The sequence below is a fragment of the Physeter macrocephalus genome, chromosome 2, assembly GCF_002837175.3.
Source record: "Physeter macrocephalus isolate SW-GA chromosome 2, ASM283717v5, whole genome shotgun sequence".
Classification (NCBI taxonomy): domain Eukaryota; kingdom Metazoa; phylum Chordata; class Mammalia; order Artiodactyla; family Physeteridae; genus Physeter; species Physeter macrocephalus.
The window spans coordinates 38,216,614-38,232,324 of record NC_041215.1 but is presented as its reverse complement, the minus strand read 5'-3'; the positions used below and the strand labels follow the sequence as shown (position 1 = coordinate 38,232,324).

At 46.0% G+C, this 15,711-nt stretch overlaps 1 protein-coding gene across 1 annotated transcript; it reads left to right on the top strand.

Moving 5' to 3' along the window:
- Nucleotides 1-291: 291 nt before the first annotated feature.
- On the top strand, nucleotides 292-2,706 carry AMER3 (APC membrane recruitment protein 3). The gene has a single exon (XM_024114991.1). It carries the CDS (start codon nucleotides 292-294, stop codon nucleotides 2,704-2,706), a length of 2,415 nt encoding a protein of 804 aa, XP_023970759.1.
- The last annotated feature ends 13,005 nt before the right edge of the window (nucleotides 2,707-15,711 follow it).

Sequence of the window (15,711 nt, the reverse complement as noted above, 5' to 3'; positions counted from 1 at the left end):
TCGCTCTCATTTTGTCTCCTGTTGTCTGCCTTTAAGCACATGACTTAACTTCTCTGGGTATCAGTTATCTACAAAGGCTGGAGCAGCAAGCCTGTGGGTGGGGCAGTTCCCATCTCCCTCTCCTCTTGCCTCCATGGAGGATCCCAGCTCAGATGTCAGAGCTCAGCTCCCAAGCCCATGTGGGCAGTGGGGGGGGGGGGTAGGCAAACACAGGTCTTCTAGAACCACAGCCCTCCATCTTGTATACCGAGAGCCTCCTTCTTTCCTCTACAGCAGCAGGGACACTGCAGCATGGAGCTGAAGAGAGGAAAGACATTCATCAAATCTAGCCTGCAGACTGACCATGAGAAACCCCCAGATCCAGCAGCCACTGCCCCGGCCACGGAGGATGCAGTCTCACCAGGAGGGCGGCAGCGACCCCACAGTGAGAGGGGCCCCCAGGTCAGTCCCAGCACCCAAGGATATGACAGGTGCTCCGACAAGGGGGCCCAGCCAGACGGCAATGGAGGGCCTGCAGCTCTCTGTGGGACCACCTTCAAACTGGTGCAGAAGAGCAAGACTCACGACAGTGTGCCCAGGGCTGACAGGGCAGCCGCAGCTACAGGGCAGCTGGTGGGCAGCGCAAGCTTCCCAGGGCCCCCCAGGAGCCAGCGCATGATTGACTACCGCCACTTTGTGCCCCAGATGCCCTTTGTACCAGCTGTGGCCAAGAGCATCCCAAGGAAGAGAATTTCCCTGAAACGACCCAAGAAATGTTTTCGGAATTTATTCCACATCCGCAGAAACAAGACTGAGAATTTGGCCTCGCTGGCAACCAAGGGGAAGAGCTTGTCCTCCCCTGAGGGCCCATCAGAGGCTGGAGGGCAGCAAGGCACAGCTTGCTTCCCCTTGGGTGAGGGGCTGGGACTGGACAGCCTGTGCCAGGACCTGTCTGACAGTGAGTTCCTACCCGACTCCTCCTTTGACCTCTGCAGGGCCCTGTGTGAGGACGTGGCCTCACTCAAGAGCTTTGACTCACTCACCGGCTGCGGGGAGATCTTTGCAGACGAGAGCTCTGTGCCATCCCTGGAGCTGCATGAGGGCCTGGAGAGCCCTGCCCGGGCATCCCAGGCCCCTGACTGCGTGGCTTCCAGGGGCCCCTCCCAGGGCAGCGTAGAGCAGCTGGCATCGCCTGCCCAGAACGAGATGTCTGACTTTGACAAGTTCTGGGACCGTGTGAATCACTCGGTGAGGCAGCAACAGCGTGCCCTGCTAGGTCCGCGGCCGGGGGGCCCCCAGGGCTCAGACACAGGCAAGCCCAGGCCAGATGCAGCTGGGCTTGCTGAGCTCCCCCTGTGCCCATGCAGGGACCCCCACAGCGGCTCCAAAGCCAGCTCCATAGACACAGGCACCCCCAAGAGCGAGCGGCCAGAATCTGTGTCCACGAGCGATGAAGGCTACTATGACTCCTTCTCCCCAGGCCTCGAGGAAGACAAGAAGGAGGCCCCGAGCCCAGGCACACCCGCAGCCGCCTTCCCCCGGGACAGCTACAGTGGAGACGCCCTCTACGAGCTCTTCTATGACCCCGCTGAGGGCCCTGGGAGCCCGAACCTGGACGACGACCTGTGCGTGTCCGAGAGTCTGTCGGGGCCGGTGCTGGGAGCCCCGCTGTCCATGTGCAGCTTCCACGTGGGTGCAGAAGAGAACCTGGCCGCCGCTCCAGGCCCAGACCTACTCAGCCAGAGCTTCTTGCAGAGCTCCTGGAGGGGCAAGGAGTGCCTGCTGAAGCTCTGCGACACCGAGCTTGCCATCACCATGGGCATTATCAACTGGCTCCGCCGGAGCCCAGAGCTGCGTGCCCCGCCTGCCTCGGCCCCCAGGGAGCCTGCAGCGCCCCCAGGAGGACTGGTGGAGAAACCAGGAGCTGGCTCTGAGAAGGTGTGCCTAGGTCCAGTGAAGCTGGAGGGCGGGGGCACCCAGGCCTTAGATGCAGGTAGGACCTCTGTGAGCTCAGCACCCAGCAGGCGGGAGCTGTGGGCATGTTCGGGCACCAAGGGCCTGCTTGCTGGAGTGAGCGAGGTCCTAGCGGGGGCCAAGCAGGGGACCAGCTCTCCATCCAGGGACCCCTCTCTGGAGTGTGTGCAGGTCTCTGGGGAAGAAGGGACACAAGGCCACCCTGAAGGCTCGTTCTCCTCTGTGGGGTCTGCAGCCCCCATGGCAACCAACACGTCCAGCAAAAACAAGGTCCCAAACCCCTCTCCCTGTCCTGGCTCCCAGGAGCCCAGGCTGCCTGGGAACCTGGGGTGTTTCCAAGGTCCCTGGAGACCAGGTCTTGGGGGAAGCACCATGGATTCAGAGCTCACTCTGACAGGCTGTGTGGCCCAGGTGGCAGCCCTACAGATCCACCCAGACTGTCAACCCCCAAGGCAGAACACAGGTAGCGGGCTCTGCGGGCAGCCTCAGGCCAGGGACCCTGACATTCTGCAACAGAAACAGCCTAACAGCTTCCCTAGCATGGCTGCCATATGTGGCCTGCCCTCCCTGGCCAGCCCACTCCACAGCCCACAGGACCAAAGGTGCCCAGGCCGCATTCTGGACCTGAGCCAGATCAGGGTGGAGCCCGCCAGGCTGGATACCCAGTCCCATGCCTCTGTGGAGGACCAGCCTCTGCAGCTCAGCTCAAGGGCTATAGAGCAGGCTGCACACAGGAGCCAGCTGGACTCATAGCCCCCTCAGCCCTGCTGCCTGGGATCACCTGCCAGGAATTCTGGCCCTCACTTCCAACAGCCAGTGGGAGGGGACCCACTCTGCAAGTGCCCCAGGAAGCCGTTGCAGCTTCTTGGACCACGAGGGCGTCCTCTGCAACCAGCAGGAAGTGGGGGCTCCCAGGCCAGCGTGGCTGAGACCCACCTTTGGAACAGTCTTGTGTCTTTGTGGTCCCATTCAGGAGAGCCTAAGACCCAAATCTCCACCCTTTGTCCCTGATGTGAGGACTGTATTGGCAGGGAGGGGGTGGCAGGACTCGGGCAAGTGGGGCGGGGCATTCTAACATGGAGGCATCCGTAGCTGAACCCACCAGCTCAGCCAGAACAGGTCCTGGGCAGCCCAAGGCCAAGGACAATTGCAAAGCTGCTAGCGCTCTCAAAATGTGCCTCACCGATTTCCCCACCGAAACGTGAAGCGTCTAAACCCAGACGCGAAGTAGCCACATTTGGCCACTCATACAGCATGTCAGAGAGAGAAGCTCGGGCTTGAAACTGATGGGATGGAAGTGGTACATGTTATAAAGGGTACATGTTGTGCTGATAACTTGCACCAGGGTTGAGAGTAATAAATGTGAGTGGGGGGTCTGAGGCTCGGGGGTAGGAGCTTGAGACGGGGGTAGGGGGTTGCAGATGAGCTTGGGAGTGCCCACTCGCCCCACCCCCACCTGCTCCCCACCCCCAGGATGAGCAGCCACAACCTTTGGGACCCTGAAGGGCTTCTCTGAAGGAATCAGAAGCAGAACCAGCCACCTCAGCAAGAGCCTTGAACCACCCAGCAGATGTCGTGCATCCCTGTGCAACCTGGCCAGGGCTGGCCAGACCCTGCAGACTCTGGCCCATGGGTGTTCTCTGTCACAAAGCATCCCATCCAGACAGTGATTTCCCCCAGCTCGCACTCGCTAACTGAGCTACAGGTGGCAAGATGCTCTTGGGGAAGAAGCTGACTGCTTCTCCACTCTGCCATTCTTGCCCTCCATGCTGCCAAGCATTCTAGCCTCCCGCTCCAGGAAGGCTCACCTTTGAATGAGGCTGTATCCCCCAACCCCTCGAAAGCCACAACACGTGCACAGCAGCAAACATTCAGAATCACAGAGGGAAAGGTGGCTCGCACCTCAGGAAGGACAGGTGTCTGTTTGGCCAGCCTCAGGGCAGCAGGCCAGTAGCCAGCCCCTTGCCAGGGTTCCCTACAATTAGATCCTGCCTCAGCTGCCCTGTTGTGGTGAGGTGCCGGATGGCGGGGCGGGGCGGGGGGGGGGAGTATGCCACAGGCAGCTCTGAAGCTGTTTCTAGAAGAGAGGCCAGCCTAGAAAGGGGACGGGCCCAGTGATGAGGGAGGAATTCCAGAGGGAGGGATGCAGTCTGGCAAGCTGACCACAGGCTGGGGCCTCTCCTGGTTGTCTGAGGCTTTGTTTCAGGCTAGCACACGCTCCGCGGCCCTCATTAACAACTGCTTCCTGGGGCCCACTGTGCGGAGGATGCATGCAGCACATGGGAGGTTCAAAAGGGCATGACAGGGCTCCTGACCAGGCCCATCAAGACAGGACACAAGGAAGGTCAGGGCCAGCCTTCCTGGGAAGCCACACTTGACCCTTCCTCCCAGGACTGTCACAAGGGGTCACGACAGCGTTATTAGGCCTAGATGTGAGCAGGTGACCTGAGGAGTAGCTCGCTGCATCCCTGCAGCAACCGGAGTGCTCTCCTGGTTTCTGACATGGAAGCCGAGGCCAGGGTGCGGATGTGGCTTGACCATGACACACTCGGCCAGTGTGTGGGACTGATGGTGTTGGAGCTGAACCCCAACTCCTAGGGCCCAGCTCTCGGTAGGCTCCTGCCATGAACACCCCTCTCGAAGCCTCCCCTCCTCCCTTCTTTCAGGGCACAGGTATCTGGGGCCTCTGGGTGCCAGGAGTACGTCTCCGTTACTTTGTACTGCACCTGAGCAGAGCAAGTGCTCAGTAAATACTGTTGCAAGAACGAAATATCAAAAGGTTGTACATGGTTTTCTGATTTCTTGTTGCCTGTGGGCCTTGTGTCTAGAGAGCAGCAGAGTTGGGTATAACCTGGCAGAAGTTCTAATGGAGACTTCCTTGATGTGACACAGTGACTTGTGGAGATGTGGAAGAACCAGCCTGATCCAAGAGCACTGGGAAGGGCAGGAACCAAAGTGGTCCAAGTCGGGAGGGACCTGGGGTCAAGAGGGCAGCGCCAAAGGGGACCCAGGACTCAGAGTCCATGGCGAAGCAGGTGCACGGAGACCCAACAGCAGGGCAGCAGAAACAAGGACTTAGGACCATGCGTACTGGGAGGAAATATTGCCCAGGGGCTCTCAATCTGGGGAGCATCTTAGGCCATCCCGGCACTGCAGAGATTCTCACTCAGCAATCTGGGGAGCGGTCCCAGCAGTGGTCTGCTAGGCGCCCTGCTGGGAGAGTGAAAGAGGCTGTGTGATCTTCCTCTCGTGTGCACTGGGTCCAGGGTCCCTCAGCCCGTATCTCTTTCCGCACCCCACCCCTCAGGCTGCCCTCCCCAGCAAGATGGGTCCAGGCAATGCCATTCTGACTGGGCTGCACAGGCCTCAAGGATGTCCTCAAGGTGACCCACTGGGAGGAAGAGGGGAACTTCAGGGTCCAGCTCCTGGGACAGGTGCCTAACCCAGTGATGGGTGTAGAAGAGACCTGCTTGGGACATTTTCAGAACTCGGGTCAATTTCCAGCCCTCTCATTCACACGTGGCTGTGGAGGTTATAGGAGATTTTTCCCATGTAAAGTAAAATCTAAGAAGTAGGTCCAGTTGTCCCCAGCTTACAGCTGTCCCAGGGTCACACAGTGGCGGGGGAGCTGGGGTTCACCCTGGCGCCTGTGCACTGTGCTTCCGCCCTTCCAACCTTCTGAGGTTGAGTTAGAAAATAGGAAGGTACCCAGGCAGCCTCCCAACTGGGGGAGGCCTGGACCCTACAGCAGGGTGGCCAGGGTGGACCAGGAGGGCAGGGAAGAGAGCAGGAGAAGGTGCTGGAAAGAAGAAGGAGGTGAAGGCCAACACAGGTTGGGGAAGTGCCTGCAAACTACATTGGGGTTGCTTCTTACCTTTCCTGGCTCTTCAGTTTATTTATTTGTTTGTTTGCTTATTTATTTATTTATTTTTATGAAAGGGGGACAAATATACAGAATACAAAACTCAAATGACACAGAAGGGAGAACAATGAAAAGTGAGTCTCCTCCAAATCCTCCCTTACCCCCTGTTGTTTTGAATAAAAATTAATACCCATTTACTACAACCAATTCAAACAATGCCAAGTGCAGAGCCTCCTCTTTCCTGTCCTTCTTGAACATTGGATGTGTCCTCAGACCCTTTCTCTGCCCGTGACATAAACACACATGGACTTGAACCTTGTTTCTTACTGCACACCGTATCACAGGTGTCTTCCTTGAGCTTAGCAGGCACCAGGAGCACACAGGTTCTCCATTCTCTTGAACAGCTGCACAGCAGTCTCCTGTAGGTGGCAAGTAATTTAAACACTCTCCTGTTGATGGATAGTCATTTCCCGTTTTAGCTGTTACAAACAATGCTGCACTCATTTTTCTCCTAAATGTTCTCTCTGAAAGTACTCTTCAAAACTATAAAAGTGAAATTTAACAAGGAAAAGATGCATGTTTTAAAACGAACAGTGCATCCTGCTTCCATGTCTCCACCCCAATGCCCACCTACCTTAAGGGCCTGATGTTAATGGCCTGGGCTCCATGCTCATACAAACATACTACACACCCCCATCTTTGGAAGGGGAGAGGTGGGTTCTTTTGTTATTATGTATAAGGCCTTAGAAGTTGTCATTCCCGTCCTTACAACAAGAAAAATGTGGACAAACTGAAAATCCATGACTTTCCTTGACTCATCAGAGAACGGAGGTCACAGAGCAAATAACTCCTCTGAAGCCTGGAGGCAAAGGTGCATCCAGAGAAATGAGGCAACCAAGACCTGGTGCAAGATGCCAAAGAACTGGTAGGAACTGTTAAGGAGTAGTTCTGACAAGTGGCTGTAGGCTGCACAAGAAGCTATAAGGGGCTGGGCAGTAAAGGGGGGCCCACACTTTCATGGCTTTCCTCCAGGAACCACACTGTGTTTTCAGGGTGAGGACAAAAGACCCCCTCATGGGCTTGGCAAAGGGAGAAGAGTAGGAATTGTGAAACCCTCCATAACCTTCTCCCTAACAGGCCTATGTAAAGGGGAGGGGCTTCCCCCAGGGGGCTATTCTGAAGCCTTTTCCAAGCTGAAGAAAGACACTCCACCGGACCCCAGTCATCTCCAGCCTTCCTGTCTCACTTAAGAAAAAGAAAGATAGATAGAAAGAAAGATAAAAAGAAAAGGACAGTTAACCAGAGGAGGACTCCAAAATACAAAACTGGAAATGGTGGGCCAGAGGGGACTAGGGTTTTGGAAGGCTTAACCCCACCCTGGGGGCACAGGCCCACAAAAGACTGAGACTGGTTAGAAGCTTAGAAGATAAGGACACATTCTCTCCCTCCCGACTAACCCCATCACCACACTAATAAGCCTCCAGTAATAAGAACTGTGGATTAAAACTAAAAGAGCTACAAGACAAAGACTCTCTCTAAAGATCAGAACAAAAGAAAGCCACAAAAAAAAGAAGAAAGGAAAAAGTAAGCCCACTAGAGTAATATGAAGCCTCTGGTGCCTATAGTTATAAGAAATATTAAAACAGCCCAACTCTTAGCCAGATTAACATAAATCCTCACACTAAAAGCCTATTTACCTCAGTACCTATTACCCTATACAATGTCTGGCTTTCAACAAAAAATTATAAAGCCTGTTAAAGGCAAGAGGAAACTATGCCTGAGGGACAAAGCTATTGCCAGAACCAGTCACAGATGTTTGAATTATCACATAAAGATTATAAAATAAGATTAATATGTTAAGAGTTCTGGTGAAAAAAGTAGACAAGATGCAAGAACAAGTGGTCATATAGCTGACAGGAAGAATTCCAAGAAAGAAATCCAAATATGCTAGAAGTCAAAAACACTGCAAATTAAATGCAGAATTAAACATGGCTGAGTAAAGAATCTGCAAGCTTTATTAGAAAATACTTGAGACAAATAAAAATGAGACACAATATACCAAAACTTACAGAATACAGAGAAAGCAGTGCTAAGTAGGAAATTTATTGCTACAATGCATACATTAGAAAAGAAGAAATATCTCAAATCAATAACCTAACTTTATATTTTAAGGAATGAGAAAAAGAAGAATAAACTAACCCAGAGCCAGTAGAAGGAAAGAAGCAATAAAGCTTAGCAGAGATAAATACAATAGAGAAGAGAAAAAAAAAAAATCGAAACAGGAAAGTCATCAAAACCAAAGTTGATTTTTTGAAAAGATCAACTAAATTGACACACCTTTAGCTTAAACTGAGTACAAAAGAGAGAAGACTCAAAGTACTGAAATCAGAAATATAAGTGGGGATATCACTACCAATTTTATAAAAATAAAAAAATAATAAGAGAATGCTATGAACATTTATATATCAACCAATTGCATAACCTAGATGGACAAATTCCTAGAAATGTACATCTATCAAAATGAATCACAAAGAAAAAGAAAATCTGAATAGACCTATAACTAGAAAGGAGACTAAGTCAGTAATAAAAAAATATCTCTCAGTAAATAAAAGCCTAGGACAAGATGGCTTAACTTGTGAATTCCATCAAACATTCAAGGAGGATTTAAAACTAATCACGCTGAAACTCTTCCAAAATATTGAAGAGGTGGGAATAGTTCCTAACTGATTCCATGAGGCCAGCACTACCCTAATACCAAAGCCAGAAAAGAAACTACAAGAAAACTACATACCAATATTTCTTATGAATATATAGATACAAAAGTTCTCAACAAAATACTAGCAAACTGAATTCAGCAGCATAGTAAAAGGATTATACACCAAGACCAAGTGAGTTTGATTCCTGAAGTGCAAGGATGGTTCAATATACAGTAAACAAATGATGTAATACATGCCATTAATAAGATGAAGGAAAAAAACACATGATCATCTCAACTGATGCAGAAAAGGCATTTTGTAATATCCAACACGCTTTCATGATAAAAAATACTCAATAAACTAGGAATAGAAGGAAATATCCTCAACACGACAAAGGGAATTAAAAACTCACAGCTAACATTACCCTCAATGGTAAAAAGACTGAAACTTTTCCCTAAGATCAGACATAAGACAAGGATGCCCACTTTCAGACAACATAATTTTAAAAATAGAAAATTTTAAGATCCACAAGAAAACTGCTAGAGTTAATAAATTAATTCAGCCAAGTTGAAAGATACAAAATCAACAAATATCAGTTGAATTTCCATACACTAACAATGAACAATCCAAAAAGGAAATGAATCAAATAATTTCATAGCATAAAAAATAAAATACTTGGGAATGAATTTAACCAAGGAGGCAAAATAATTGTATGTTGAAAACTGTAAAGTATTGCTGAAAAAAAATTTAAGACATAAATAGTAGAAAGATAACTTGTGTTCATGGATTGAAAGATTTAATATTGCTAAAATGACAATACTATCTAAAGCAATCTAAAGATTCAATGCAATCCCTGCAAAAATCCCAATAGATTCTCTTTTGCAGGAATAGAAAAACCTATCTTGAAATTCACATGGAATCTCAAGGGACTCAAAAGAGCCAAAACAATCCTGAAAAAGAACAAAGTTGGAGAACTCACACTTCATAATTTGAAAACTTACTACAAAGCTACAGTAAACAAAACAGGTACTACTGGCATAAGGACAGACATACAGAACAATGGGATATAATAGCGAGCCCAGAAATAAACCCTTACATATTTGGCACCCTTTGACAAGAATGTCAAAACTATTCAATGGAGAAAGGACCACTTTTTCCACAAATGATGCTGGGAAAATTGGATGTGACATGCAAAAGTATGAAGGTGGATCCTTACTTTATACCATATACAAAAATTAATTCAAAATGGATAAAAGAGAATTGAGTCAAGATGGAGGAGTAGGAGGATGTAAAGTTCACCTTTCCCCACAAATGCATCAAAAATACACCTACAGGAGGGAGTTAAGATGGCAGAGGAATAGGAGGATGTGGGGTTCAGCTCTCTCCACAGATGCATCAAGAATATACCTATAGATGCAACAATTCTCACAGAACACCAACTGAACACTGGCAGAACACCTTGGACACCGGAACTTTATAGTCCTTTATAGTCAGAAAGGACTATAAAGATCCCTGCATAACTGGGTGGGATGAAAAAAAGAAGGGAGAAGGAGGAGGAGAGGAAGCAACATGGGACCTGCACCCTGGGGCAGGAGAGCTGAAGCAGAGGAGAGATTCCTGAATTCAGGGAAACCCCCTCTCCAATGGGGAAACCCCCTCTCTAATGGGGAAATCAATTGGGACAGAAGAGAAGCATTTGAGGCTTTTGGAAGGGAGTGAAGTGGCTGATCTGTGGCAGACTGGACAGAGTGATAACAACACAGATGGTCAAACTAACAAAAATTAAACAGAAAGAAAAGAAAACGAAAGCAGCAAGGGAAAAACAACAACTAACATATAACTAACATAGAAGGGAAAAGCAAAAACATTCCCATAAGATAAACAGCTGATCTTTCAGCAGAAACTCTGCAGGCCAGAGGGCAGTGGCAGGATATATTTAAAATGATGAAAGGGAAAAACCTACAAGCAAGATTACTCTACCCAGCAAGGATCTCATTCAGATTTGACAAAGAAATCAAAAGCTTTACAGACAAGCAAAAGTTAAGAGAATTCAGCACCACCAAACCAGCTTTACAACAAATGCTAAAGGAACTTCTCTAGGCAGGAAACACAAGAGAGGAAAAGACCTATAAAAACAAACCCAAAACAACTAGGAAAATGGTAATAGGAACATACATATCGAAAATTACCTTAAATGTAAATGGATTAAATGCCCCAATGAAAAGACATAGACTGGCTGAATGGATACAAAAACAAGACCCATATATATGCTATCTAAAAGAGACCAACTTCAGATCAAGGGACGCATACAAAGTGAAAGTGAGGGGATGGAAAAAGATATTCCATGCAAATGGAAATCAAAAGAAAGCTGGAGTAGCAATACTCATATCAGACAAAATGGACTTTAAAATAAAGACTATTACAAGAGACAAAGAAGGACACTAAATAATGATCAAGGGATCAATCCAAGAAGAAGATATAACAATTGTAAATATTTGTGCACCTCAATACATAAGACAAATGCTAACAGCCATAAAAGAGGAAATGGAGGGGCTTCCCTGGTGGCGCAGTGGTTGAGAGTCCACCTGCCAGTGCAGGGGACGCGGGCTCGTGCCCCGGTCCGGGAGGATCCCACGTGCCGCAGAGCAGCTGGGCCTGTGGGCCATGGCCGCTGGGCCTGCACATCCGGAGCCTGTGCTCCACGACAGGAGAGGCCGCAGCAGTGAGAGCCCCGCATACTGCAAAAAAAAAAAAAAAAAAAAAAAAAAAAAGAGGAAATGGACAGTAACACAGTAATAGTAGGGGACTTTAACACCTCACTTTCACCAATGGACAGATCATCCAAAATGAAAATCAGTAAGGAAACACAGGCTTTAAATGACACATTAGAGCAGATGGACTTAATTGATATTTATAGGACATTCCATCATAAAACAACAGAATACACTTTCTTCCCAAGTGCTCATGGAACATTCTCTAGGATAGCTCACATCTTGGATCACCAATCAAGCCTCAGTAAGTTTAAGAAACTTGAAATCGTATGAAGCATCTTTTCCAACCACAATGCTATGAGACTAAATATCGATTGCAGGAAAAAAGACTGTAATAAATGAAAACACATAGAGGCTAAACAATATGCTACTAAACAACCAAGAGATCAGTGACAAAACCAAAGGGCAAATCAAAAAATGCCTAGAAACAAATGACAATGAAAACACAATGACCCAAAACCTATGGGATGCAGCAAAAGCAGTTCTAGAAGGGAAGTTTATAGCAATACAATTCTACCTCAAGAAACAAGAAAAATCTCAAATAAACAACCTAACCTTACACCTAAAGCAACTAGAGAAAGAAGAAGAAAAAAACCCCAAAGTTAGCAGACAGAAAGAAATCATAAAGATCAGATCAGAAATAAATGAAAGAGAAATGAAGGAAACAATACCAAAGATCAATAAAACTTAAAGCTGGTTATTTGAGAAGATAAACAAAATTGATAAACCATTAGTGAGACTCATCAATCAAAAAAGGGAGAAGGCTCAGATCAACAGAATTAGAAATAAAAAAGGAGAAGTAACAACTGACACTGCAGAAATACAAAAGATCATGAGAGAGTACTACAATCAACTCTATGCCAATAAAATGGACAGCCTGGAAGAAATGGACAAATTCTTAGAAAAGTGCAACCTTCCAAGACTGAACCAGGAACAAATAAAAAATATGAACAGACTAATCATAAGCACTGAATTTGAAACTCTGATTAAAAATCTTCCAACAGGGCTTCCCTGGTGGCACAGTGGTTGAGAATCTGCCTGCCAATGCAGGGAACATGGGTCCATGCCCCAGTCCGGGAAGATCCCACATGCCGCGGAGCAGCTAGGCCCATGAGCCACGGTGGGAGAGGCCACAACAGTGAGATGCCCATGTACCGAAAAAAAGAAAAAAAGAAAAAACAATCTTCCAACAAACAAAAGCCCAGAGCCAGATGGCTCCAAAGGCGAATTCTATCAAACATTTAGAGAAGAGCTAACACCTACCCTGCTCAAACTCTTCCAAAATATAGCAGAAGAAGGAACACTCCCAAACTCATTCCACAAGGCCACCATCACCCTGATACCAAAACCAGACAAAGATATCAAAATGAAAAAAAAGAAAGAAAGAAAATTACAGGCCAATATCACATAGATGCAAAAATCCTCAACAAAATACTAGCAAACAGAATCCAACAGCACATTAAAAGGATCATACACCATGATCAAGTGGGGTTTATCCCAGGAATGAAAGGATTCTTCAATATATGCAAATCAATCAATATGATACACCATACTAACAAATTGAAGGATAAAAACCATATTATAATCTCAATAGATGCAGAAAAAGATTTCAATACCAGTTTATGATAAAGACTATCCAGAAAGTGGGAATAGAGTGAACCTACCTCAACATAATAAAAGCCATATATGACAAACCCACAGCAAACATCATTCTCAATGGTAAAAATATGAAAGCATTTCCTCCTAGATCAGGAACAATACAAGGGTACCCACTCTCACCACTATTATTCAATAAGGTTTTGGAAGTTTTAGCCACAGCAGTCAGAGAAGAAAAAGAAAAGGAATCCAAATTGGAAAAGAAGTAAAACTGTCACTGTTTGCAGATGACATGATACTATACATAGAAAATCGTAAAGATGCCACCAGAAAACTACTAGAGCAAGTCAATCAGTTTGGTAAAGTAGCAGGATACAAAATTAATGCACAGAAGTCTCTGGCATTTCTATACACTAAGAACAAAATATCAGAAGGAGAAATTAAGGAAACGCTCCATTTACTATTGCAAAAAAAGAATAAAATACCTAGGAATAAACCTACCTAAGGAGGCAAAAGACCTCTATGCAGAAAAGTATAAGACACTAATGACACAAAAAGATGGAGAGAAATACCATGTTCTTGGATTGGAAGAATCAGCATTGTGAAAATGACTTCACTACCCAAAGCAATCTACAGATTCAATGCAATTCCTATCAAATAACCAAGGGCGTTTTTCACAGAACTAGAACAAGAAATTTTACAATTTGTATGGAAACACAAAAGACCCCAAATAGCCAAAGCAATTTTGAGAAAGAAAATGGAAGCTGGAGGAATCAGGCTCCCTGACTTCAGACTATACTACAAAGCTACAGTAATCAAGACAGTATGGTACTGGCACATAAACAGAAATATAGATCAATGGAACAGGATAGAAAGTCCAGAGATAAACCCACACACCTGTGGTCACATAATCTATGACAAAGGAGGCAAGAATATACGATGGAGAAAAGACAGTCTCCTCAACAAGTGGTGCTAGGAAAACTGGACAGCTGCATGTAAAAGAATGAAATTAGAACACTCCCTAACACCATACACAAAAATGTACTCAAAATGGATTAAAGAGCTAAATGTAAGGCTGGATACTATAAAACTCTTAGAGGAAAACATAGGCAGGACACTCTTTTTTTTTTTTTTTTTTTTTTTTTTTTTGCGGTACATGGGCCTCTCACTGTTGTGGCCTCTCCTGTTGTGGAGCACAGGTTCCGGACACGCAGGCTCAGGGGCCATGGCTCATGGGCCCAGCCGCTCCGCGGCATGTGGGATCTTCCCAGACCAGGGCACGAACCTGTGTCCCCTACATCGGCAGGCAGACTCTCAACCACTGCACCACCAGGGAAGCCCTGACACTCTTTGATATAAATTGCAGCAATATCTTTTTCAATCATCATTCTCCTAGCATAATGGAAATGAAAACAAAAATAAACAAATGAGACCTAATTAAACTTAAAAGCTTTTGTATAGCAAAGGAAACCAGAAATAAAACAAAAAGACAGCCCACCAAATGGGAGAAAATATTTGTTTATGAAGCGACTGAAAAGGGATTAATCTCTAAAATATACAAAGAGCTCATGCAGCTCAATATCAAAAAAACAAACAACCAAATCAAAAAATGGGTGGAAAATCTAAATAGACGTTTCTCCAAAGAAGACATACAAATGGCCAAGAGGCACAAGAAAAGATGCTCAGCACGACTAATTACTAGAGAAATGCAAATCGAAACTACAATGATGTATCACCTAGCACTGGTTAGAATGGCCATCATCAAAAAATCTACAAACAATAAATGCTAAAGAGGTTGTGGAGAAAAGGAAACCCTCCTATACTCCTCGTGGGAACGTAAATTGGTACAACCACTATGGAGAACAGTATGGAGGTTCCCTAAAAATCTAAAAACAGAGGTACCATATGATCCAGCAATCCCACTCCTGGACATATATCCAGATAAAATCATAATTTGAAAAGATCATGCACCCCAATGTTCTTTGCAACACTGTTTACAATAGCCAAGACATGGAAGCAACCTAAATGTCCATCAACAGAGAAATGGATAAAGAAGATGTGCTACATATACACAATGGAATATTACTCAGTCATAAAAAAGAATGAAATAATGTCATTTGTAGCAGCATGGATGGACCTAGAGATTGTCATGCTGAGTGAAGTAAGTCAGATATCACTTATAAGTGGAATCTAAAAAAAGGAACAAATGAACTTATTTACAAACAGAAATAGAGACACAGATGTAGAAAAAAACTTATGGTTGCCAGGGCAGAAAGGGTGGGGGGATAAGTTGGGAAACTGGGATTGACATATACACACTAACATATATACAACTGATACCTAATAAGGACCTACTGTATAGCACAGGAAACTCATCTCAATACTCTGTAATGACCTATGTGGGAAAAGAATCTAAAGAAGAGTGGATATATGTATATGTATAACTGATTCACTTTGCTGTACAGGAGAAACTAACAAAACATTTTAAATCAACTATACTCCAATAAAAATTTTTTTTAAAAAAAGGGTCAGAGACCTACATGTAAGAACTAAAACTGTAAATATCTTAGAATAAAACATAGGGGAAATTCTTTATAACATTGGATTTGGTCATGATTTCTTAGTTATGACACCAAAAGCACAGAAAAAATAGAAAAAAATCGATAACTTGGACTTCATCAAAATTCAAAATTTTAGTGCATCAAAGAACACTATCAAGAAAGTGAAAAGGGCTTCCCTGGTGGTGCAGTTGTTGAGAGTCCGCCTGCCAATGAAGGGGACACGGGTTCGTGCCCCAGTCCGGGAAGATCCCACATGCCGTGGAGCGGCTGGG